Source organism: Drosophila guanche, unplaced genomic scaffold (genome assembly GCF_900245975.1).
Source record: "Drosophila guanche unplaced genomic scaffold, DGUA_6, whole genome shotgun sequence".
Classification (NCBI taxonomy): domain Eukaryota; kingdom Metazoa; phylum Arthropoda; class Insecta; order Diptera; family Drosophilidae; genus Drosophila; species Drosophila guanche.
In genome coordinates, this window is record NW_022995749.1 from 3,718,284 (window position 1) to 3,744,954 (window position 26,671).

Sequence of the window (26,671 nt, forward strand, 5' to 3'; positions counted from 1 at the left end):
TTTAATCGTAGTTATTTTCGCATTCATTTAAAATCGCATAAAATTATATAATACACAATTCGTCACAACTAAACTTAAACTAAAATTAACAGAAGTATTTAGAATTTAGGATCAAACAAAATATTAATTATGCGCTAATTTGCTAGGCCATCCGAATGAGTTCAGACTTAACCAAATAAAAAACACAACTATACAGAAACGAAAACGAAGCTGGAATCGGAAACGGAAACAGTAACATAATTTTCTTCAATCTTCAATCAGGTCTTGAAAAAAGGCAAAAGGTTGTCGCTACCCATTAATATCACTCGAACCAATGCAAACCAGGGGGACTAAGCAGACCTGAAGGGGGTGTCCGTACTCCTAAAGCGAAAGACGTGCGCAGGGTGGGTCATGGGCATGGGCATCTGCATGCTGATTGCTGGGTGGTGTGTGGAAAAATGTGACTCGACTTTGACTGCATTTAATGTTAACACGCTAGATACACATACATTTAGGTATTTATACATACACATAGGGTTCCATACTGTATATATTTGTAATATATATTCATATATATTTATATATGTATATTTGTCATTAATTGTTTACGTAAATATTTTTGCGCAGTGTAAGCCCGCTCGTCTCCTCATCGGTTGTGTATAATAAATAGATCTTGACTTTCATTCAATTCTTTAATGCAATCCTCAAAGATTCTGCTAGGTAAATTTAATGTCGGGAAGTGAAAATCTACGTATATGGGGTTCTGCCGCCATCTCTTTCTCTCTCGCTTTGTTGGCCCTATCTCCGTATCCCGTATCCCTTATCCCGTATCTATCTCCCACAATCGACACAAACTGTCGAGGATAGTTTTCTTTTGTTTTATCTGTTGTTGCAACCTTAAGCTAATACGTATTTCAGAGTTCTATTCAGAGTTTGTTTGTTTGTTATTCTTTTGTGTGGTTGTGTGTGGACCTGCGAGGCCAGCAATCAATCAACGTCTAGCACATACTAGACTAGCACTTAACTGTAGTTAATTTAAAATTTTAGTCACTGGCAAAACGACAATTTTCAATATTTCTTGGCTTCGTGTGAATCAATCCTTCTTCCGCTTATATTTCCATGAATTTGTTTCGTGATTTGTTATTATTATTACGTATTTGAAATCGTGATTATGCTTCTGGTATGTTGCATACCGTTCGTTCTTACAGCTTGTATTTATGGAAATTATCTTGCGCAATTCGTTTGCGCACTTTTAGTTTTAGTTGAGGCGAATTAAGATTAATATGGCATTCAAGAAATCAGTGTTTCCATAGCGTGGGGCATACAACAAAGTGCGGCAATCACACAGGGTAAACACCTCACTTAAACAGAGCAGTGGAACAGGGGAAAACAAGGATAAACAAGGACTTCCAATAAATAGTTATGTAAATACACAAAGGTACACTCTAACTCTATATATAGTATAGTGTGTGTGTGTGTGCTCGTGTTAAACATAGTCCAACGTGGCTCGTACTAGGTATGTGTAATCCTACTGCAGTCGCAAAATAATTTTACAGTTGATCTCGTCTCGTTACCCTCCCTGGGCTGGTGTCGCCTGGTAACGCGGTGACTCTCTGACTATCAAAAATCGCTCGTAGATCGCAAACTTATCCTTTAAGCATGTACCGCTATCGCTATCGCTATTCTAAGTAGTTCAAGTTATCTATTAATGTTAGCAGGTTGCGCACTTCGGCCCACATCCGATTCGCTGGGGGCTGGAAATCGATTGAACGAGCCATCGAGCATCCACTAGGGGTTGAAGCGGAGAAGAAAATGGAAGAAGAGGCTCCGTGGAGCTGCAATAAAATCGAATTGGGTGGCGCTGCCTATCAAATAGACAGCTCCACTCCAGGAAAGCTCGGGAGAGCGGATGTACCGATACATAACTCAAAGCATCAACTCCTTCACCCCACAAACCGCATCGGAGCCACAGTGCGCACTCATTGATTTCGCATTTTTATGTGTGTGTGTGTGTACTGTACGTGTGTGTGTGTGTAGGCTTATATGTTTTTATATCCGTTAATTGTAGACTTATGCAGCTATTTACTATGTAAAGGTTTACGTATTTTAGTTATCGAGTTTATCTTTCGCTTTCTCGCTTTCTCTACTCAGACGGAGAGGCGAAAAAGAACGCCGAACGTGGGGCGGTGGTGGCGTGGTGCTAATGCGGAAGGTGTTGCTGGGGCGGGGGCAGCTTAAGAGTTCACCTTACTAACCGCCTTCAGCAGATCGTGGTTGCTCTTGTCCAGGGCACTCATCATGCCCAGGTTGCCGCCGAGTCCGCCACCAAGTCCCGGTCCGAGCCCAGCGCCGACACCAACACCCACGCCCATGCCCAGGCCGAGCTTGAGATCGTTCTGGCCCACGACGGAGTGGTGCAAGTGGCCCGGATTGTGTGCGATGATCGAGTGGTGGTCCTGCTGCTGTTGCTGCTGCTGCTGGTGCTGCTGCTGCTGTTGCTGCTGCTGCTGCTGCTGCTGTTGCTGTTGCTGCACTTGCTTGTTCTGCTGGGCGGATTTCATCGTCTCCTGGGCCTTCATTTTCTCCTGCTCTTCGCGGTCACGTCGGGCCTTTAATGGGAAGGAAAGAGAGATAAAGGAGTTGTAGTATTTTTCCGGAAAATCAATCTCTAACCAACTGCTACATTGAGTGAGAGAATCATGGCGCATCGACTCACCTGCTCGTTGATCTCCTTAACTGCGCGCAGCTCCTTCTTCAACTTCATGCGGCGGTTCTGGAACCAGATCTTGATCTGGCGCTCGGTCAGGCAGAGCGCGTGTGCAATCTCGATGCGCCGCCGCCGCGTCAAGTAGTGGTTGAAGTGGAACTCCTTCTCCAGCTCCAGTGTCTGGAAGCGCGTGTAGGTCTGTCTGCCGCGTCGGCGTGGGCATCCGTTGGGGCCTGTGGGCGGGAGAGGGAACAAAGAGAGTCACGTCAGTCACGCACTCATACTGCCTGTCGGCTGTCGTCTGTCGTCTGTCTGCTGTCTGTGCATTGGTGTGATGATGTTGTTCGGCTTCTTTGGGGCTGTCTTTTTTGGCAACTCTTAATGAGCCGCAAAGACGCTGTCTGACAGACTCTGCCAGCCTCGCCCTAACGGCCTGAAACACATGATTTGTGTCTGGGGATGGGATTCTGGCTGGGGAGCTGTAAGTTCGAAGCGGAGAGAGAGAGTACACTGCGAATGTCTTTCTGGCTGCAAATTACGAGCTAAACAAACAGTTTGTCTAACAATCATGTTGGAAGGGTGAGGCTGGAGAGCAGCCTGACGTCAGCGACAGCAGCAGCAGCAGCAACGGGCGCCCCAGGACTTGGACTCCCCGGGGAGCAGGCTGACCCAGCGCTGATTCCGCCTCGGATTGCACGCAGTGCATGGAAGGGTGAAGCAACACACCGACTCCCGCAGCGGCAGGTCTCGCCACGGTGGCCAGCAGTATACGCCGAGCGCTTTTCACTCGGTTTTCCTTCGCTCCCACACCATGCCAGGCAATTCCTATTTTTTCTGTCTTTTTTTAACGATTTTCCACGCTACCTGTGCGAATTTTTTGCGCGACGGTGCACAGGCTCCGGCTCCGTGTTTATGTTACGGAAATCAAAATTTCGCTATCTACAAATTGTTGCCTCATCCTCGGGCTCAGAGCCTCTCACTTTGGCTCTACCGCTTGCCGTTTTATGGCTTTTATGCAGTGTCTCTCTCTCTCTCTCTCGCTGTCTCTCTGTTTTTTTGGTGTTTTGTTTTGCGTTTTGTGTCGAGTCTTTCCTGTAAAAGGTTTTCGTGTCAGCAGCAATTTTTTATGGTTGCAAGTTGCGACTTTCCCACTGCAACAACAACCGAGCCGAATAAAAAAAGGAAAAAAAGGGACAATTTTTGCGTAATATTGTGAAAGGTGCAGATCTGGCGAATCTCCTCTGCAGTTGCAGTTGCAGCTGTAAATCATTTCGGGTTTTCGAACATTCTATGCATTTTTTTATGATATTCGGCAGTTGGCAAAATATTTATGGATCGATTGAGGCCGTGAAATGAGCGGGCAGGAGCAGCTCTACCTGAGCTGGTGAGTCATTCCAAGGCAGGAGAAGAACCACTCTTATCGCCACAAATTGAAACTAATTCCATTCTCTGGCCAAGCACTCTGATATTTTTAATTTGAGGAAAGCTTCCGGGTATCATAAAATCGAGAAACATTCAGATCCTGCCCTCTGCGAAGTGGTGAGGGGAAAAGCAATTTCAATTCTAATCAACCTCCAGCCCTGCCCTGCGGTGGAGCCCCTGTTCGGTGGCAGGAGTGGCTGGGGGGTGCACCGGAATACCGAACTAATCTAAATTATTTACACGCTACAATGAGCAGCTACAATTCGTCCTATAAATCACGACTCCCAGGACACACGCGCCCCTAAACGAGATTTACGAGCCCCGCAATGGCGGATGCGGCGCGCAGGTGCGAGCGAGATGGCTGCAGTGTGCACAGGAGTGATGGAATCCAACATGGCTGCCGCAGTGTCTGTGTCGGACAGGTAGACACACGCACACAAGCACCGAGTCAGAGAGAGAGAGAGAGAGCGTATGCATGGCAACGCAGTGACTACGACCATGGAAGGACGCGGTGGGGGGGAGCTCAGTGGTGAGTCGGCGCAGGCAAACCGGATTTTCGAGAGAGCGAGAGACAGACAGAGAGGGAGATACAGAGTGAGCCAACTTTGAGTCACATGGCAGCGAGAGTTTACTATTGATTTTCCATTGAGCCGCACGAGGAAAACATTTTCACTCAATTCATTTCCCAACTAGCATTCAAATCATGATTCGAGCACACCACGCATTCAACTAAGTATTCAAAATACAAAATCCTTCAGGAAAATATCAACAGAGGCGCATTCGTGACTGGGACTCCATTGAGGGGGTCTTTAAGAGTTCATTGATCTTCAGAAATTCCAGTCGAAATGAGGAATAATAAATAAGGATTTACTATGGACGGGGCAGACTTAATCAGGCAGGTACCCCATACACCCATGTTTCCTTGGTTTCTCACTACGTTCACCTCGCTACATTTACCTAATATCTCGATAGTCTTGACAGATACTCGCTGAGGGAGGGGGCCGTCTAACCGGTTCGTTGCACAATTGCGCAGAAAACCATTTCAATTTACCAATTAAAAATCAATTAGCGCGCCGTAAATCGAGGCTAAAATTGACTGATGCGGCAGCGTCTGGCCCCAAATGCAACAAGTAAACAAATCAGCGAACTAGAACCAGAAACAGAAACAGCAGCAGACAGACATTCCAGACGCGGCGGCGTTGGCCAAGTAGAGCAAGAGGTACAGTCCAAATGGGAATACAGAATCTGATTAAGACACGGGAGCGTAGAGCAGGGACCAGGGACCAGGGACCCGTAGTGACGAGGAATGACAATACGAGATGGCTGTCCCAAGGCGCCGCTGTCAACGTTGTGAATGGGATTTGGATGGTTATGAGAATGGTTATGGGATGGGAATGGAAATGGGAATGCGAATGGGCCCAGACCCCGGACAGCGTCTACAACAATGACATTAACAATTAAAAATATTAATAATCATAAACGTAAACGTAATTGTTCAATAAACAGCGGCGCGTATAAATAAGCGCAAAAACATACGAGAACGAGGCACAGAAAAAAAACAACAGCGCAGACTGAAACTTATGATGACATAAAAATCATAAAAACAATTCAAAGCGTACAATAAAGATACACAAACACACACACACACACTCCAGTGGAGCAGGACTGGGCGGGGGGGAGGTGAAAAGCACCATAGTTTATACGGGTGTGAGTATTTGTATCTTTGTCTGTTTCGTATCTGTGTGCACTCGAAAGTGGTTCCGTGGGGACGCTGCCAGTCCGCCGCGCCGCCGACTGTTTTTCAAGCGACACAAAATTGTACAATAAACAAACATTCATTTTGTTGTATTTCGTGTTTAGTGTTTGGCTTCTATTCCGTCCCCCCCTGCGCCACCTCTACCCATTGTTTTTTGGAAAATAATAAACAAATTTACATATCGCTTGACACAGAACTCTCTGAAACATTGTGGTCAGGCCACAGTTCCAGCCGCGAGTTCTTGCCAGAGTGTTGTATGTATGTATGTAAAATGTATATACATATGTACGCATACATATTTGTACTCGTAACCCTGTTGTTTCAGTTGTGGCAATTAATTTGAGTTCTTTGTCGGACCTAAGTGTTTGCCGGCCCATAAATTACTGATTTTGCTGCTGTTGACCAGCCGAGAATTGGGCATCGAAAGTTCTGCCCGACACTCCGCCTGTTTGTTGACTTTTGGCGCGCAAAATTGTTCTGTGTTTGTCTTTGAACGGAATTTGGGGGAAATCTTGGGAGGTTTTTTCTGCACACTCGACTGATCTCACATCTGTGGATGCATTTCAGTCCGGACCCCCCGCGGGTGCGTAAGCAATTCTTTGTCCGACAAAACGGAAAGAGCTTGAAAGTGATATCTTCACTGGAGACCGCCCAAAATATGGGAAGAGAATACAAATGAAAATAAATATTAACAATGAAAAACAGCAGAATATTTGTGCTTGAAAGCAGAGAACAAATCATTTTCGAGATTATGCGATCGAATCGATCCCCACAAATGTAATATTTTGGACTATCCCCAGTAAATAGTAGTAAATATTACTACATAACTTTACTTTTCTACCCGCAATACCATCGATATTAACATATGTACATATTTTTTATTGATTTATTTAACTTTTGCATTCGTATTTATTATAATGTTAATTCTTTTTCCCAGAAATTTGTGTTCCTTTTGCGAGCTTCTGTGTATTGTGTACAAGTACAGATACATAAATATCTACATACACTATTTGAAGGCTTATTCACGCCCTGTTATATCTATCTGGTTTATTGAAGAAGCAGATACAAATGTATCTATCTATCTCACTTGTGAGCTGTGTGTTCGTGGCTTGTTTGGGATGTTTTATGCTGATTTGTTTATATTTGGTATGAATTTTCGAAACTAACTTCCCGGATGGCATGTTGAAAGATATATAAACAAACGGCGGACATTTAACATTCCCCAATATCCACCAATACACACACGAGTATACATATGTACATATATGTATATGTAAATATGGGTACGCAAATGAGGAATGTTGTCTGATGGCTCAAAGATTTCTTTTCTGCTCCGTGAATTTGATGGAGTTCATTGTTTCCCCGAGCTGGGGAATGATCTTTTGAGCATTTAGCGCAAATTGCAGTGTTCTCTGGTAAAACGACATCCCCAGGGATATGCAAATGCGCGGAGTCCGTGGAGCACCAGTGCCAGAGCAGCGGCGACGAAGACTAATTAAAGTTTGAAAGAAAAGCCGCTTAAATGCTCCTTTGACAAGGCTCCCGGGCAACATCTGGCGCCTTTGTGCGGCTTTTAGCCGAGGGAGGCAGGGCGGACGGAGCAGAGCAGGGGATTCGATGGGTGGGGCAGGTAAGCGCCGCCATTAACTTGTGCTCGACTGTGCTCGACTGTGCTCGGGGGTGGCAGAGACAGCGGCAGAGGCAGCTCCTGGCTGCCATTGCAAATAATTTATGTTTATTAAATTTATTTAAATTTAATCAGTCGCGCGAGCATTTTGTACGCACAAGAGCTGTCGGTTGGAGGGGGAGGAAGGGCCAGGGGGGTGTGCTGTGTTTTCCTGCATTTGGGGTTGGAGATGGAGTTGGGGTTGGGGTTGGACCGTGGCTGGGGGATGCTTTCCCTGCAATTTATGTGCAGCGCGTTGCCAATGTTGTTGTCTGTGCCATCAGATCCGCCACGCCCCCCCCCAGTCCGCTGTGCCTGTGCCACCGGCAGGCCTGAGTGCCAGGATTGCTAATTGTGTGCTTAATCTTGGGAAATATATGGCCTAGCTGTAGCTGCCTGCTGTCTGCCAGGAAAATTGCCAACAAATGTTGCAAATACTCGTGCCTCCCGCTCCCCCAGCTCGGCTCTCGGGGGATTAATATATTCTCATCAAATATTTCACGCCATCATTGGAATTACTCCTTGTCGGAATGGATCAGCAAGCAAATGGAAGCGAACGGACTGGCAAAAATTAGCTTTCCTTTGAAAAACAACTCGGAATTAAAATTAGAATCGGGAGAAACAAAAGGAATTTGTTGAATTGAGAAATAGAAATAGTTGGGGGAATCGTTAGAGTCGGATATTTGCCTGGGAATTGCCAATTAAAATTTCAGCAAGAGTTTGCATAATTAATTCCAGCATAATTATGCCTTGGACTAAATTAAAGGTGTAATTATTTACTCGGTCCGAGATACTTGGAATTGATAAAAGGCGAAACAATGATCGAAACATTATCCAAATGTAAATACCAGCAATATTTACAATCTTCTTCCAGCATCAGCTATCGATGTTTTCGAAATTATCTGCCTTTGAGGCAATCCCTGTATGCCCCTGAAGCACTGAAGTCGCACTCGTACGGGGCCAGAGCCATGGCAACATGGTAACAGTCAAATTCTACTTTTTCTCTCTTTTTTGCACAGCGAAATGTAAAAAGGAAAAGGGAATAGAGAGAGAGAGAGAGACAGACAAAGAGAGCGGCCGGGAGAGAGGGAGACGGCAAGGGCAGCCATTAGAGCCATTCACCCTTACTGTCTTTATGGCATTTTTAATCTCGTGGGTGGTTGGCGGCGCAACCGCCTCTACTTCCTCGCCCCCAACCCACTTCGTTGTGCTCTGCTCACAACGGAGACGGCATTTTTTGCACGCACTGCAAACACGAGGGTGTGATAAGACAAAATACCCGACATAAACGTGAAAAATATATGGCCAAAAGTGAAAAGGGAAAACGGAAGAAGCCCGCCACAGAACGGGCAGGAGCGAGTGTCGAAGGAAGGAGTGGAAACGAAAGGAAACAAGCCAAATCAGACCCCGCCAACTCCACTCCTTCCCCCCATCTCATCACACCGAAGTGGTTTCAATAAATTTGTTGGCCCAGCCGAAGAGGGGAATGTGGTTGGAAATGGGGCTGCTTCTGCTTCTGCTTCTGGGTATGGGTCTGGTGCTCAACTAATTTCGGGCAGGCGGATGGCCAAGACAGCTGGAGCATTTGTAGCGATGGCCTATAAATGGCATTAGGCGTCTAGAATTGGTAATCCAAAAGATTTTTGCAAACGGCGTCTGCGATGTCCTGTGCTTGACAGCAGTTGCGCCCTCCAGCCTTCCTCTCTCTCTCTCTTTCTTTGTATCTGTGTCTGACACTGCTGCAAGCATCGAGCTTCCGGCACACACACGTGTGGCCAACTGACCGCAACTTGAGCACCCTCAGTGCGCCCCTGTCTGGGCCCGTGACCGTGTCCATGCTTGCACGAGTATTCGTCGCTTTCTGGCTCCGTTTTGGGCTGTCTGTGCGCCTCAATTTAATTGCAAATGAAAGGCGTTTAAAGTGCGCCCGCTGCGATTAAAATCGCCGCGAATCGATGCGACACAATCAACGGCCATTCAATGATCACAATGAAGTGGCGCCACAGCGACTCTTTGTGAGGATATGTGTGGGTCTGGTCTTGCGGAGTTCACCCAACGTCTCTCTCTCTCTCTCTCTCTCTCTCTCTGTTGGGTTCATCAACACTTTTCGGGTTCTTTGTTTGCGATTTCGTGGGTTGTGTGAGCAGGAGACAAAAGTCTGACGGAAACTTTAACTTTGCTGAATACTCTTCTAAGCGCAGAAGAAAGGCTTGAAATGTCCGAATCCAACTTTAATATTTCGTCTCTACGACCACGGAGAAAATGGAGAGAGATTGTCCTATTTCTACTCTACCTCTTCTCAATGAGATTTCAGGTATTCCCTATTGGATCATTGCACCAACATGACAGAGTGCAGATACCCTTTCGTCGGGGAAGGGCAGGGGTGGTTTACGGAAAAGGTTCAGCAGCAGTGAAATAAATGCAATTGGCCTCGTCTTGCCCTTTGGACGCCTCATTGGCTTTGGCGCTTGGGAAAGGCGAGGAAACTGAATTGAAATTGATTGCCTTCATTGGCTGCCACCGCTGCTGTTGCTGCTGCTGGCCGTTTCCAAGTTCATTTGCTCGTTCTATGAACCTTGGCCAAGCATTATATCGACTTTTATTGAAAATACATATAAATTGAGCCAACTGCTTACGACAGAGCAGAGCAGAACCCATGGCATATTCCCATTGTTTGGTTTGGTGTGGTGTGGTGTGGTTTTCTTTTGCCTTTTCCTTTTTCGGTTCATTTTCCCAATGCGTTCACGGCCCAGTGGGCACGGGTCGGGTCCGGCTGGAGCTCGCCCCGACTTACGATTCCTACTCTTATTTGGTAAAAACAAACACGAACTCAAAATTCCTATTCCAATGCACAACTTGAGCAGATGTCGGCCATAACTTAGATTGCGTGGGCAGACTGGAAACGATGACGTATTAAAATGCCATTCGCCCCGCCTTCCCCACACCTCATCCCTCTGCACTCTGCAAAACAAAAACGTGACACTTAAACTCGTATAAAAAGCATCGATCGCTCGATGCGGGTTCTATATTTACCTAGGCGTGCACATAACTCATGCTTATCCCGGCTCCCCAGCCCCTGGCCAGCCCCTGCCCAGTCGCTGGCACCGCGGAAACAAATTTCAATATGCGCGGGTCGCCCTGCTGCGAACAATGCATCGAGTCGAGCATTGGGCTCCCCCCTGTACCGATCCACCAGTCCCCCCTCTGTGATGAGGTGTGGTCCTGTGGGCTCCTGAGAAATTGATTATTGTCTGATCCCCGTCACATTCCCCAGTACCAGAGCCAGTCCCAGTCCCAATCCCAGTCAAAGTCGTAGAGGGACCACAGACCACAAGAAGCGTCTCTCGTTTTTTCCATTTCCTTTGGCATTTTCGTTGGCTGACAAAGTTGATTAATGGCTCACATACACACACACACACACACTCAGCTGAGTTGGTCTTTTGTTAATGGCTGCATAGAAGTAATTCGAGAAAATGGTGGCTGATGCTCGCTGAGCCCTTCTCTGATCCCAGCAGCCCTTTGTCACCGACAGGTTTTATGCTCCGCATTGTCGAGCTTGGTCGTTACCAAACTACGAAGCTCTACAAGAGGCTCTCCGATATTACCTGAATGGCTTCATTAGGCTCTGGGGAAAGAGGAGCAAGCAAAAGGATTCTCACAATGGCGAGAACTGGAATAACGAGTTCATCCAAGGGAGGATTTCAAAATACAATAGACGTGATTGGAATCGACAAAAAGATTCTCGAAATTGCATAATTGGACAGAAATTGAAGAACGAAGCTGGAAGAACGAAATCGGAGATTTTCTTCCCCATAAACTATATGGAATTATGTCAATCGAAGAACTTTTCAGAGTTTAGTTTTGGGCTATTTCCGACTCAAAAGGGAAATATGTCCATGGATCTGCGTGTTAAGAGCCTGTAGCTGATGACTTTTCATGAGGTGTCCCCTTCGATCACTGCAACTACTCCAAGTGCCTGGCAACCACCCACAATGCGAACTGGTTATGTCGCATCCATCAAGGGGAACGAAGTGCATCGTAAACACCATAATCTCGCCCATTAATCAGTGGAAATTATGCATTATTTTTAGAGGAGACCCACAACCGCACAAAGAGTACATTAACCGACACCAAGAGCGACTTGTATAATTCCGTAATTAAATAAATATTAACTGCGCGCCATTTGCAAATTAATTTCAACTTCAAGAGAGTCTTGCAAACGGAAGGAAGGTAACACGCAGGGCACGCGAAACGGAAAATGGGAAACGCAACACGGGGAGTAGGAAAAGTGGAAAATGTGCAGATGTTACACAGCAAAATGCGGACTTAAGGCCGAGTTAAAAACGAAATCTCAATTCGTTAAATGAAATATTTAAATTAATTAAAATTAACAAACTTTTCCTTGCAATACATTTGCGGATTCCCTCATATGTATGTGTGAGTGTAACAGGGGAATAAACTCTGAATGATTATGATGGGGGGGATAGAGGGGAGCTTCAATTGTCTGTGGAACGTGTGCGCTTTTAATTTGATTTTGTCTGCGCAAATTTACATGTCTGCAGGACCAGGCATGGAACGCGCCAGTCTGGCTGCCATTTTGTACTTGTCTGTGGAACTCTCTCTTTCCCTGTCTATGTGCCTCTTTCTCTTCCCAGTACTCCCTCTCTCTCTCTCTCTCTCTCTCTTTCTGGCTGTGCTGTGTGTAATTCAAACCCTTTCGCCAATTTGCGCCACTTGGGCATTAAAACCGCAGATTAACAGCCGCACGGGCAGTTAAAAAAGGGCAGAGCTCCGCTCGCACTCGCAGAAACGTGTCATTTCGAATTTTCCGCCGCCACAAAATGAAAAAACAACGACACGAAACGTGCCGATAACACGGTGTCGCACATACACCCCCCACCCACCCTCACTCCAGCACACACTCCCCCAGGAGGAGTGAAGGAGAGAGCGCGCCAAATGTAAATACGCCAACACAAAATAAAATAAAGAAAAAACAAAAACGAAAACAGAAACAGAAACAGACAGAGACAGAGAGAAAGAGGAAGGGAGAACACAGAGAGAATCGGAAATTAAACAAAACCCGAAACGAAACGAAATGGAATTCGCTTATCGCGCCTCATAAATTAACCCTTGCAGCCTGTCCATGTCCAGGCCCACACTCACAGTCCGAATCACAGCCCCATCCCCATCCCCATCCCAAACACAATCCACACCAGCAGATACAGCCACACCACAGATGCATACATACATACGTATACACCGCACAGTACATGCAAGGGAGATAGCGCTACAGACAGTGCCGTTAAGTGGCTGCCGGGTCGGACAGGGTCGCGGCCTGCAGCGGCGTTTATCTGTCCGGGCGGAGACGCTTCGCTTCGCCACTGACATTGAGATTCCGTCGGGAGTCTCAGAGAGATCCCGATCTTGATTGAATTCCGAATAATTGATATTCGCCGCCTGAGACGACATAGCGGATGAGACACCCCCAGTATGGATCCTCGAGCAAGCAGCTTGCGAATCGGAAACCATTCTCCAAGCTTATCATGGGCCATGTATAATTGTAGCATGTAAAATTAATAAAAATAATTCATTTTGTTGCACATATCGCCATGAAGCGGATGCGAATGAAGATGTCGCTGAGCTTGTAGAAGACAATTCTGAGATTAAGTTAGCGGACTCTTCAATATATTATGAATTAATTTCAGGAAAAAACACTTCTGAGAGTCCCATCTAATTCCTGACAGAAAGATCAACTCCTCTCCCATATTAAATCAATATTCCTTGCTCTACAGATGAAAATCCCCCCTGGAGATCTGCAAAGAAAAATTGTAACGTTACCCAAGCCCAAGAAATCTGAATGGAAGCTTGGGGAGCTAATTACTTGTCAAACAGCGGCTGTTAGCGCTGTAAATTGGCCAAACGACTCCGCTCAACGCCAACGCCAGAGATTTATTTACAAAGCAAACAAAAGAGGATCACCAGCGAGCGGAGAGTAGCGGGGAGTGTTCAGGGCTCGAAACCAACTCAAATATCAAGCGATCTGTGACGTCGAAAGCAGAGCCACGGCACGTTCCGCCGCGGGTCTCAGGCCCACAACCACCACGAGTATTTGCAGTACTAGAGCTACTGCGATCGCCACTCCGATTTCAGACCGGCCAGACTGCGTGGCCGAATACTGTTTTCCCAGTGGTCGAGCGCAATTAAACGGTTCGCAATTACATGCCACATTCGCCAAAAGGACGGGAGCCGAACATCAATCTACAATACAACAGCAATCAATTTGGAGAGCTATTAACACCGCAATGTTCAAATCATTTAAACTATAAAAATAATAAATGGATATCCACTACTTCCGATTGATTACTAATGAAAGATTCACTGGATGTTAATAGTAATTTGTCTCCGCAATAGATGGATAATATCATCAACAAAGTGTTAAGTATGATATAACCTTTAAATCTCTATGAATGTCTCTAGTACTATCTGAAATTTTGAATTGCTATTCGATTAAAAGTGTAAGCTGTTGGTCGATCAATTACAATGGAGTATTATGGGAATTTGAATGCCGTTTAATGGCTGTCCATTGTAATAGTAATTGTACCCCACCATCTACAGTCGCCACCCGTGTTTGTGGGCGATTCGATCCGACACTGGTTCCCCTGATTGTGTGCCTGTCTACACATTTATTGTACTTGTACGGCAATGTCGTTGAACTAATTGTAACGAGCTGCACATATGGCCACGCCGAGATTCGCTAAACAATCGAGCTGCGGCAGCATAATCAGCGCCATTATCACAGATCGAGCCCATTAAACGAGGGATCGTATCGGTTGTTGCGGTGCTCGTTGCGGTAGTCGTAGTCACCATACAACAAGTCCAACATCGAGATGATCGTTATGCACGGCGCAAGACCATGCGTAAAATCGTAAATAGTTCATAAAATGATCATAAAAAGCCATTTAACGACGCCCGGAGCAACAGGCGCATCGCTGATCGACGATAGGACCCGCTCCGACCGGCCGAATCGATCACTTGGAGTGGAACTGAGTGAGTTTTTTCCGAGTCGAGCCCAGCTCCGTAATGTAATTGTTATTGCCATCACACACAGTAACCCAGTCGAGATTTTGGGGGGCCTCTGCCTCAACACAGGTCAACATTCCATCGATCGTCCATCAATGTGATTTACGGTATTGACTTGCCACTTGATTGGCATGGCAGGTCTCGGATCGCTCTCGGCCCAGCCACTTTCACAGAGCAGCCGATTAGCATGGACAGCGTGCGCGGACAGTTTGCCGGCTGCCAGTTGCTCCTTCCTTTGTCGAGTCGGGGACATTCGCTGGAAAATGACTTCGGCAAACAAAGCGAGATGAATATACAACGGCTGAGGCGGGACAATGGCAAGGATTTATGACAGGCAAGCCGGGACAGCGGTGAAAGTCGCAGAGTCAAGACAGCAGGAGCGAGTGACGAATGAGGAGAGGAGAGCGGGTAACAAATTGCCGGATGCAGTGCTGCATTGTGCAGGGTGCAGTGAAGGGTTCGGCGAGTGAAAGTCGGAGGGAGGGCGGTAGGTAGTCTTACGCCGTTCAAGGACATTCCGGCGTTAAAAAATGAACATTTTGCAATATTCCTCGCTTGGTTAGGCGGATAACCCATTAGTGTCCGCATGCTGCAGTCGTTGGTCAATGCCAGTCGGGGAATTAACTTCAAGGGTTTCCGGTAATTGCGGTACTTACCATTAAAATCGCCGCAAACGACGCGCTCGAAGGGGCTTCCCATCCAGTCTGCAAGAGAAGAGAATAAAATAATGGTTAACATTCGTCAGTTGGTTTTTTTCTGCGTATACGTAAAGGATTCATATGCTGCTAATGTAAAATTCCTCGCCAGTAAATCGATTGCATGCAGCCTTGAGGGGATCATGCTGGGCAACGGCAACAGACTCCAGCAACGAACGATCTCTCAAATCATGTTCAGCGCCCTGCACTGTCCAATGCTTCTTCTGGCAATGGCAGCCTCCATAAACCACTCAATCGGGCCGCTTTCAATTTAGTTGTCAGCGCCATCGACAAAAAGCAGAATTGGCTGGGCCCCTGCAATGAGTGGACCACCAACAAAGTAGTGGCCTCTGGCCAGTTCGACCGGATCGGCATCGGCATCGGCACTGCCAGTGGCCCCCCTGTCCCTGCCACTGACCAAGTAGACCACGTCGACGGCAGTCGGCGACTCCTCCTCCGCCGAAGCGACGCCTAATTAATAAGCAGATGAAGCCGCTTGCCAGCACTGGCACATTTTTAATTAAAATACACAAATTTCCGTGCATTCGCCCGGTCGTTGCTTCCACTAACGGACTAACAGAACAGTCTCTAATATGTACAGCCATGGCTGGAGCGAGTCTTCGGACCTTCTTCTTCTTTGTCGCATTGATGAGTACAAAATTTATGGCCAGCAGCTCTTATCTCCAGACATTGGCCAGCCAAAAGGCAGAATTCTGAGGCGAAGCTACACTGGGAAAAACGTATCGAATCTACCAAAGAGATAAATAATTCTATGTAATGGGATTTCCCTGTAACACTGCACTGCCCTCTCCTTTACCTATTAGCGATTCAATTCTTGTATTTTCTAAGAAATACGAATTATGATTAAAATATTTCAGCTGGGAAGTTGAAGTCCCTTGCATAATTTCTTGTTTTCCAAAATGTTTTCTTTTCCATCCAGTGGACCGCCTCTTAACCTCCCTTCGTTCCAGGCAGCGCGTGCAGAGCTTGCATATTTTTAGCTGGGGAAACCCCTTTCCATCCACCTCGCGGACGGGCTGCGCTTTTCCAGATAATTAAGAAAAGTTAACCTCTTTGCTTTCTTATCAGCATAATCAGGCACAGGCACGCCGCCATCCGCCCCGCTTCCGACCCCATGCCACGCCCCTGCCGCAGCAGACCATTCGCTGCAAGTTGCAACATTGTTGACGCTGTGGCCCGAGTCTTTTGGGTCGGTGCAACGATGTGAAAATGAAAATTCATTCAGACGCTTTGGCGTAAAATATTAAAATTCATTAGTTAAATTGCATTTGGCAAGCATTCAGCTGTAAAACGTTGCCGTTGTTGCTGCTGTTGCTGTTGCCATTTCGTCCGGGTCTTGGTCTTGGTCTTGGATGTGGTCTCTGGGTGGGTTTGGAGGCTTGGCTGGCACACTGCAGGCAAAGTGAAAGCCAGCGCTAGACGTGAGGAAAGAGTTTGCTGGTGGAGTGGAGACACGGACAATTCTTGCGCGACTCCATCAAGTCCCGCGATTCACATGCAACTGCATGGATAAATGCATGTGTGTGTGTGTGTGTGTGTGTGTGTGTGTGTGTGTGTGTGTGTGTGTGTGTGTGTGTGTATCTGCGAGAGTGCACAGTGGGCGGGAAGGAGGGGATGGGAAGTGGCTGGCTGCGTCGACGTGTCGCGCACTTGGCTGCCATAATGGCGTCATGCTCGTATTTACTTTCATCGCAGCCAGTCGTCGCAGTCGTCGCGTCGTCTATGATCTCGTTGACAATTTTATCGCCTTTGTGCTGTGAGCGGGAGATATGCAAAATATCTCATTGTGCGGAATACCGTTTATCTTTGGACCCGCTCCGATGCCGATGTTGATGTCGATGCCAATGCGGCGGGTTTTTTTTCGCTGTTGGTCCAACAGGTTTGGCTTGCAAATGGTTCTATTAGCCGTTTATATAAAAGGGCGTGTCGCAAGCGAATGCTTTCCACATCAATAAATGTTTGTATATTCAACCCCACTGGATGCCCTGTTCTGCAATCAAAAATCAATTCACGGGGAATCTGCATGAATGAATGATCGTGTTCACACCCCACCCCGATGTGTTGTTTGCCAATCCCAAATGGCTATAATCAACGATCTTCCACTAATGGAGTGAATAAAATATGCCTGCTGGGTTCCCAAATTTCGTTTGGCATCTACCACATTTTATACATCATTTTAAAAGGCCTCAAAACTCGCATCCAACCGCAATTATTCATGCTTTTAATTCACATGCATTTGGCATAAATCCAGTCCGTGTCCCAGCCGTTTGCGGGCAAATGGATCGCCCGATGTTTTCTCTATTTTGGCGACTGATGTGCAGTTCATAACTCTGGCCAATTGACAGTCTATTCATACGCTGTCCGCCATAACTCAGAAGGCATTCAACCCGCGGCGCATGGCGAAAACTCAAGTCGTTCAATTCCTCCTTCTTGGGCATCGTGGAAATTGAGTGCAGAGCAGGGAAATGTGCAGAAAGGCGCTCGAAAATGAGCGGATCGGATCGGATCGAATGGGATCGCGTAAATTAAAGTGACCCACATAAATTCCGAGCGGATCGCTCGTACTACGTTTGCTGCATAAAAAGAGTTCGCAGAAATGTATCTGTATCTCGGGCCCGAGACTAGTTTGTATGCGTGGGGGCACAGCTGAACGTTTGCTTGTGTGTGGCAACCTTGAGGCTATTTAAATTATAAGTCGACGCGATGAACCGATCCACACACAACACACCAGAAACAAGGGGTATTTTAAACTATTTTCATTTTTATTTACTGCCAACTTTTTAGCTCTTTGTTGCCATCAGTCTGTCCACCAGTTCCTCCCTCTCCCAGTGCGGGAGAAACATTTCGTTTCGAATTTGAATCGCACGGGGAGCACTCGGCTGGAAGACTTATGCGAAATAAACGACTTGGAAGTGCCCCGCAAAGTGTTCATTATGCTTCGGAATTGGATTCGGAATCGAAATGGGATTGGAATTGGAAAACAAAACGTTTGCGCCACGTTTATCTAATGTTTATATGGGCCAGCGGCCATCGAGGTGTGAATTCCCCCAGCTAATGCCCGACTGAGTGGTTCTGATTTATGCATATCTTGTGTACACACTGCCGTATGAATGGATTCATTCGTGACTCACCTGTGAGCGTCATCCAGGGATACCGCGGCAGATCACCAATACCGCCTCCAGCACCGCCGGCACCGGGCACCACCCCGGAGGAGGGTTGGGTGCAGGCGTTGCCCAGTGGGTCCACGCCCATTGCTCCGGCGTTGGCGGCGGACACGGCCGAGGCAGCGGCTGCGTGCTGATAGAACTGTGCGAAGCTGGCGGACGCCGAGGCAGGTACGCTCATCGACTGGTAGCTGTTCATCACGGTGTCCGTGTACCTGCTGCAGGACAGAGAGAGAGAGAGAAATCGATTAGCATAAGATTGTGTTTGGTTGCTTCCGGCACAAGAGGCCCAAGTCAAATGCAAATTGAACAGTCCCTGACCAACCCTAACTGGGCCCATTCCCATTGCCCATTCCCACTTCGACTGCGGTTGCCTCTAATTGCGCACTAATCCCCCACACGCCCACCCAGCGGGAACCCATTGTAACGGGCCAATATGCAAATGGCCACAGCGGAAGGTCAACGTGCGTGCGAATCTCGTGGTCGGCGACAAATGGCCACCAGCAGCCACCGCAGCGCTCTCTAATTGTCCCATTCCGGTCTTTACGGCCATTCAATGTGAATTCTCAATGGGCAACCAGCAGACGAGGACCGATGGATCAGAGGGCCGAGCCGATAATTAGAGCACATTCGAAATGGATTTGTGGTTGCGGTTTGGGAAGGTTTCCCAGATGGTTGCTTTGGGCATTTTCGCTTAGCATTCGGAATGTGAATATTCGAGTTTACGATTATTAGCCAGAAATATATGAAAAAGCAGTTCTTGGAAGATGAGACTTAGGTTCACAATTAGTGGGGGAAGAATGTGTAAATCTTTGGAGAGTAACTCATAGATCCACATCCATTAGTTCAAGAGTGGGGATAATGGACTGATGAATGGATTTCATTAACGATCACTGACGAGGTTTCAGTCTCAAAATAGAATGGGAACAACTATAGAATCTGACTAACAATGGATCATGGACTCACCTGCAGGATTTATCTTCCAGTCCGGAGAAGCCAGCCATGCCAGAGAGGCCTCCATGGCTGCTGGGGTGGTTTGACACGTACGGATACATCTTGCTTGTGGGGATGGCAAACGAAGAGCTGGCCGCGGCGGCGGCGGCAGCAGCGGCTGCTGCGGCTGCTACAGAGCTTGCCGCGGATCCGGGCGAGTTGTCGTTGAGGCTGCGGTGCAGCGAGGAGCTGGCCGACGGCGAGGGGGAGCAGCTGCTGTCCCCGGTCTGCGAGTTGCCGGCCGAGGGTGGTGTTAGCAGCAGTTGCTGATGCGCGTGGGCGTGCGAGTGGGCGTGAGCGTGGGAGCCCTGTGAGTTGACGGCAGCCGCGGCGGCTGCTAGCTTGTTGATGTGCTGCTGCTGCTGCAGCTGGAGGGCGGCGGAGAGCGAGGAGTACTGGGACTGCGACTGCTGGTGGAGCTGCTGATGCTGGTGCTGCTGCTGCTGGGCCTGCTGCTGGAAGAGGGCCGCGGAGGAGGGCGACGAGGATGAAACCGGCGAGTGGGAGGACTGGCTCAGGTGCTGCTGGTGCAGCTGGTTGCCCAGGTGCAGGGCGCTGGATCCTGGCGAGAGCGAGCCGGTCTGCAGGCTGAGGTGGCTGCTGCCGCTGTTGGTGCTGCTGCTGGCGGTCGCCGAGGTGTTGGAGCTGGCTGAGACGGAGGCTGCGGCTGCTGCGAGGGCGGCTGCGACGGCTGCTGATGACGAGGTTGGGGGGGTGTTGGTTAGGTGCGAACTGATAAATGGCTGGAACTGTGGGTACTTTGGCAGCATACTATCGAAAACAAATTTTGACATTGCACATATTTTGCTCTCCGGCAGAGAATCGCCGAGTCGTCGAATTGTCGAATCGTCGAATGCGTCGGAGTCGAGTCTGTTCTGGATATTTATATTTTATTTTCTTTTAACTTGAGTCTTGGCTAGGATCGATTACTTCTCGGTATATTTTGTGTTCTTGGGAGTGTTCCGTCTTCGCTTTTTATCTTTGTTTTTCTAGCTTGTGTCTTGCGAGTGATTCTGGATCGATTCTGAATCGGGGAGTAGATAGGTTGAGTGTTTGTGTTTCGCGTGTTCTCTTTAACAAATTTTGTTCGAACTCATTGTGGAAATTCGCTTGATTTAAGCAGCAAAATTGGAAAACTTTAAATCTTTGGATGCTCATTCTCTCGCATCAATTATAATCCCATGGGAATGACTCTATTCTGCGTATAAATCAAACATCAAATTGATCAAGTTAAGGAGCACTAAAAATCCCATAAAGCAGAGAAAATAAACTTGAGATCCACTAAAATTTGTGATAAACAAAAACCGAATACAGCCAAAACAAATGCTGCTCTGAGCGTTCAGATAAGTATATACTCAAATGCGATATATATTTTCTAGGTATATGTATCAGCAGAGACTGTTCGGAAAACATAAAAAGAACATTAGCCAAATTGAATATGTTCAGATTGGACATAAATCTCTTCAACTGCCACAAAATATTCGGGTGGAAATTCTTTTTCTTTCTTTTTGCTTTTTCTTGTGCTTTAGTTTTAACAAATTTTGCTTGCACAATGCCAAAGGGTTAGTAGAACTACTTGGGGTTGTGAGCGGAGAGCTATCTCCAAGATTAGTACACTAAAAGAATGTTTATGGGATGGCAAAGGAGTTAGTAGAGAGCTACGGGGAAAGTAAGGTATAGAGGAGGTGTAGAGAGAAGATACTTTGCCATTTGCCCGAGTTTTTTTCTACTTTTTGATCTTGCAGATGGAGGGAAGACGGTGAGAATGCATTTCGTTACCTTTCAGAGCTCGACTGGGGCTCTCTCTATCAAAGTGGATTTTAATTTATTGGAAAGCGCCTTCCAATTGGCGAGCAGTTTGTATTTGTTCAATGCTTTTCGAACGAAATTGAGGATTCACAACGAAATTTGTTAAATTTGCATATGGTTTCGGGTTGCCGTGTTGCTGCAGTTGCACTTTCTGCTGCTGCTGCTGCTGTTGCTGTTGCTGTTGGTGTTGTTCTGGTACTGTGATGTGTGTGGGTGGGGACATTTATTTGTTGTAAAAGCAATTAAAAATCGGCCATCAATTACGCGGAAAATGCACGGGTGGGGCGCTGGTGCTGGTGCTGGCCTGCCGTCGGGTGATTTATAGGCGCGGGACTTTTAATGACGGCGACGGCACTCGGACGCGTTATGTTTTTACGGCTATTGGCTATGATTCACAGCGTTTCCTTTTACGACTCTTCAAGTGCGTGTGTGGCTCTGGAGCTGGGACTGTGACTGTGACTCGAACTGGGAGGGAGAAAGGCTTTCTCTGGCTCAGTTCTGCTTTAATTACTTTGTTTAAAATGCCGTAAAACACTTTGATCTTCTGTCGCTCTCTCTCTCTCTCTTTGCCGGCCCCACAGGTAGAGGGCGGAAATCGAACTCTCGAACTCTCGAACCTTTTACGATGTCAACTTTATGACTTTTTAATTTTTATGTACTGCACACACACACTTGTTTTGACAGTTTGTGGGGTCACGGTTTAATTTTTGATGGCTTTCGGAGTGTCAGTTTTCCCGATCGACTTCTGATTTGGCATTATACTCGCATTGTTTTATTTCAGAGGATGTTTCGTTGCTGTGTGTTGCTGCTGTGTGGCACTATAAAACATAAACTATAAACCGCACTATAACAGTTAAGTGACAATAAGACGAGCACAAAATAATAATAAACACGGCGAATCGGAAACAGAATCGGAATCTGAATCGGTCGAGTGGTGGCTGGAAGGCTGAGCGTGGAGCGTGGAGCTTTGGCGATTGGAGCTGAGAGCTGAGCGAGCGCTGTTCCGCAGACACTACTGCGCGCCACGATAATAAATATTATAATAAAACGAAATTTTTAAAAGAGTATAAAAATTTCGTGTAATTGGTAATTCTTGCTGCCAGCGCTGGCAGAGAGGCAGCGGCTGTGGCTAAGGCGGCAGAGACTGCGGCAGAGACGCGACTACGACGGCGACGTCGGCGACGTGGAAAACGCGGGCGCTTTTGGAGAGTTTGTCTGTCTGGGCGACTGGTTACATGCTTTTCCGTGTCGAGAGAGTGCCGCGACGGCCGTTGTGGCGTTACGAGCAGCGAAACGTTTATGGCGCAATACAAAAGCCATGCGAGCGTTCTTATGGGCCGCTGGATGCTGAGGCGGCAGTGACAACAGTCCGCTGCGTCCGCCAGCAACAGCAATTCATTTCAAGCACTCTGCCGTTGCGCATAAACACACGCATATCGTGTCGCATATGCACCCATACAGCATTCAGCATTCAGCATACACCATACACCATGCTAGCGCTTTCTGCCGGCGCCGACGGCGACAGCGGCAATAAGAAAGATGGCAGCGCTGCTGGGAGCATCGGGTTGTCTCGCTCCCTCGCACACACAGTCGTCTTGTGCAGCGGGAGGCCAGCTGGCACTCGTGCTCGCTTTGTCTCTCTCTCTCTCTCGCTCTCTCTGCCATGATGGCCGTCTGTGGTCTGAGCAGCAGAGAGACGCGAGCTGAGCGAAAGAGCGTCGCGTCGCGTCGAGTAAGAGTGATTTTTGAGTGGTTTCGCAGTTGGAGTCGCTTTGGTGAGGCCTTTTCTTATACGATTTCGCTGGCTTTTAGTGCGCTCTCGAATGGATGCTTATTTTTGATGTTTATAACGTGAGAATGCGAATTGCGAATGCGCCGAGCGCCGGCAAAAACGGTCGCATTTCTTGAGCAAAACTATCTGCTTTGAGTGGCCTTTGAGTGTGATTTGAGTGCGTGGCCAGTGTCTGGAGCTTTCGTAAGTGTTTTATACTCTGTTTGGGCAAATGTTATTGTTCATTAAATTATTCCTCTGCTCTTGAGTGGGATGCGATTTGCTTTTCCTAATACAAATTAGCCTAAATTTAGTCGCAACAAATTTGTATTTCCTTTTTTTATTGCACGCTTTCCTCTCTCGGTTTGTCGCCACGATAGAAATCACAAAAAATCCATAAATTGGAGAGATGAAAAACGCCGACACTGCAAAAACTCATTTCTTGTCCTTTATTTTCGACCGCCGCCTGTTGTTGCTCTTTCCCGTTGACGCCTTCTCTCTCACTCTCACTCACTCTGCCTCTTCCATTCTATGTTTCTCTCATCGCCTTCTGCCCTTGTCAGTGGAATTGCTGTTATGACATTTTTATGAAAAATTTCAAATTTACGATTGGAATTGGACAACAACACAGACATTTCCCTCCCTGACTCTTCCACTCTCTGCCCCGTCATAGAGCAGATTCCTCGTTTGGCTGCGAATTTATGCGGAAATGAAACGAATCTGCAATTTCTCAACTTGGCCACTTGTCGGGCCTTGTTCTCTATCTCCGCCTGTAAGATGGCATCCAGAAGTGCCCTCTTCCAAGATAAGAGGACTGTGGGTTGTGGCCATAGGCCTGTAGCTATTTTTTGGTTAATTCATCCAAAAATTGTTATTTATTTATTATTACATTATTTAATTGTATTTATCCTGGAGCTCGATTAATATGTTTAAATTTCTTACCATTGTTTTATTGTATATGCCAGGGATGCTAAAGATTATAAATATAAATAGATACAGGTACATTTTTCAATACACAATTAAAGCGGGAACAGTTGTAATGTTTTATTTCCATTTTCAGTATCACAATCATTTTAACTTAGAAGCTTTACATAAATACCTTAATCTAGTACTTAATACATTTAAATATATTAAAATTTATGCTTAACTTATGCATTTTTAGTGTTTACATTTTCTATATGTAATATTATATTTAAATTCCCTTATCTACATGCACTCTCTCTTTCTAAGGTAGCTGTCAAATATAATATGATTCTCGATTTACGACCAACCCGAATAATTCAATTGTAATTGGCTTTCGAGTAGTTTTATGGCCGTTGCCCAATTGGCCTGGCTCGGATTGCCAAATCCCGTGTTCGTGTTGAGCGATAACAACTGAATAATGATCAATCAGCGGAGTGGCTAAATAATCAAATTTTAGCGGATCTTTTATGGCTTGGTGTCAGACGTGGTGGGGTTGGGGTGTGGTGGTGGAGGAGCGTTAACGGACACAAGAGAATTTTAAAATTAATTGCTCATAAATTCCAAATTAAGCATTTTGCCACACTTTGTCTTAAGTTTATGGGTCGTACTGCGAGTGCGAATGAAGGAGTGAGTGCCTGGCCCCACTGGGTGCACTCGCACATGCTCACGGAGCACTCACAGCGGGCAGTGATTTACTGCCATTCAGCCATAGGCCAAGGGCCATGGGCCATGGGCAGGTGGTCCGCCCAACGACCGGAAAAATGTAAAATGCTCATTTTGATAATCAAAACAAATAATAAAACACCTTCACACGTTGCTCTGCTCAACCGCAAAAGCAGCAGCAACCAAAAAGAACTACAAAAACTTTTACAACAACAATAACGAGTGAGCGTCAGCGGTGCAAACGAGCCCCATTAAACGATAATAATCGTAATAAACTAATAAAAATTTGAAACTGGGTGAACGCTGCCCGAGCGGGAAGGCCAGAGAGCACAGAGCAGCGGCAAATAAAAAGTAAATAACTGAAAGAATAATTTACAGCAATAAAACACTATTTTGAGTTGCCTCCGCAAACCGAAAGAGGGATGGAAATAACGGCATGAGTGGAATCGAGTCGAGTCGATTCGTGTTGAGTTGAGCTGGAGGTGGGATTGCGTGCTGATCCTTGGGACGGGACCCCTAAACAAAAGCGGAACAAACCATAAAAGAAACAGCTCCGTTGTAATCTCCCGTGCGACAGGTTGTATCTAAAACAAAATAGGCATAAAAACAAACCAAGCCAAGCAATGAGAAACACTTGTAAAACAATAAACGAAACACATAAAATAAGTAGAATAAAGGAAGGTAAATAGATGAGTTTAACCGTTCTTCCAAAGTCCTACTCTAGTAGTTGTGCACTTTATAATTATTTTAGAATTGAGGTTAATTTAAAATGAGTGCAAATCTGACTCAAAACAACGATGAGGTATCGATGTTTGCTGGCTCATAGTATCTGTTTGTAAAATAAATTCTCCCGACCCGTCGCTTCTGCGATGCACATCGGTTTCAGTCCCTAATTTTATACAATTTTATAGCGTTGGTTTACGGCTTGTTTGGCTCGGCTTGCGGTTCGCTTCCCCCTCCCATCCATGGATGAGCGGTTGGTAGGAATGAGTGTTTTGAGAAAGTGATTCGGATGGCAATTACAAAATGCCTTCTCACGCTATCATTTTTTAATCCTCGGATACGGTCGGGTTTTTAGGTCACTTCTGTCGCATCCCTGCCCAGCCCAGCCATGGCTGGCCTGGAATATGGGTCTCTGTGCCATCCACACTCGCTCGCGAGTCAACTCCGAAGTACTCAATAAAACTTATACGAGTGCAAGCCAAATGTCTGCCCAATCCATCTATCCAGTCGACTGTCTGTCTGCGTTTTGTAGTGGTTTTATTTGACCGCGTTTATTGCACTTTAATTGCTTTTACGATGCTCCGTTTTGTAAATTGCACAAATGAAAAATATAAATCAGGAAAATAGTCGAAAAAAAAAACTCAAGACAAGACAAAGATCGTAAAAATGAATGCATCCCATCTGCCATTCCGCTTTGTATCTACTTAATATTTTCACTCACCAGTTGAGTGGCTGCGGGACTTTTCCAATTATCATCTGAAAGAGAAGACCAAAATGATAAATTATTAATTGAAATCGATTTTTCTTGAAACAGAGAGAGTGACATTGAGCGAGATGGAGTCGAAATATGAGTGTTAGGAGTTGGAGACGATCTCTATGTAATGCTAATATAATTATTTACCCATCCTCTTATTGTGTAAGCATCAAAGGGTGCATCCTTTGCAGTTTTAAATGCTTTTTATGTGCTTCTGTTCTTTTTCAGAGCATTTAATTTACTGATGACTTCTTACAGATAATTACGATTTGTTAGTTTAAGCATTTAGAGTCCTTGCAATAAGGCAACAAAAGCTTCGTCAGCCCGTGCAGCTCGAATTTGAGTAGTCTGCAACGACATCCCATCCCATCCCATCCCATCCCCCATCGCAGACGCAGCGAGTCCATATCATTTGGGCAATGCGATGACGAGCGTGTTTTATAGGCCTCAACAAGACATTAAAGCACACGCACCCGCCCCTTTCTGGTCGGCGGGGCAGAAGTGG

General features: G+C 46.4%; 2 protein-coding genes across 4 annotated transcripts in view; both read right to left on the reverse strand.

Moving 5' to 3' along the window:
• Positions 1-22,658, reverse strand: LOC117585043 (homeobox protein abdominal-A). Its single transcript, XM_034274298.1, has 6 exons — positions 21,263-22,658; positions 19,457-20,507; positions 18,458-18,708; positions 15,267-15,314; positions 2,696-2,919; positions 1-2,588 (listed from the first exon to the last, which is right to left on the reverse strand). Exons 2-6 carry the CDS (start codon positions 20,275-20,277, stop codon positions 2,214-2,216), a joined length of 1,719 nt encoding a protein of 572 aa, XP_034130189.1. The 5' UTR covers positions 20,278-20,507; positions 21,263-22,658; the 3' UTR covers positions 1-2,213.
• A 1,552-nt stretch (positions 22,659-24,210) lies between these two features.
• LOC117585178 overlaps positions 24,211-26,671 on the reverse strand; it is a 96,275-nt gene continuing 93,814 nt past the window's right edge. Inside the window, exons 6-7 of one of the 3 annotated variants that reach the window (XR_004573904.1) lie at positions 26,134-26,168; positions 24,211-25,273 (exon numbers count right to left, since the gene is read on the reverse strand). Coding sequence is in view for 1 of the 3 variants with exons in the window: in XM_034274521.1 (XP_034130412.1) it covers positions 26,165-26,168 (4 nt within the window). In the remaining 2 variants the exon portion in view is untranslated. Of the gene's footprint in view, positions 25,274-25,328; positions 26,169-26,671 lie in introns of those variants that run through there. The other 2 variants (XR_004573905.1, XM_034274521.1) reach the window with 2 other exon arrangements.

Coding starts and splice junctions, on each gene's coding strand:
- LOC117585043 (XM_034274298.1), bottom strand. CDS start 20,277: ATGTCAAAATTTGTTTTCGATAGTATGCTGCCAAAGTACCCACAGTTC. Junction 18,709..19,456: donor CTGGAAGATAAATCCTGCAG/GTGAGTCCATGA, acceptor TCTGTCCTGCAG/CAGGTACACGGACACCGTGA. Junction 2,589..2,695: donor TTAAGGAGATCAACGAGCAG/GTGAGTCGATGC, acceptor TTCCCATTAAAG/GCCCGACGTGACCGCGAAGA.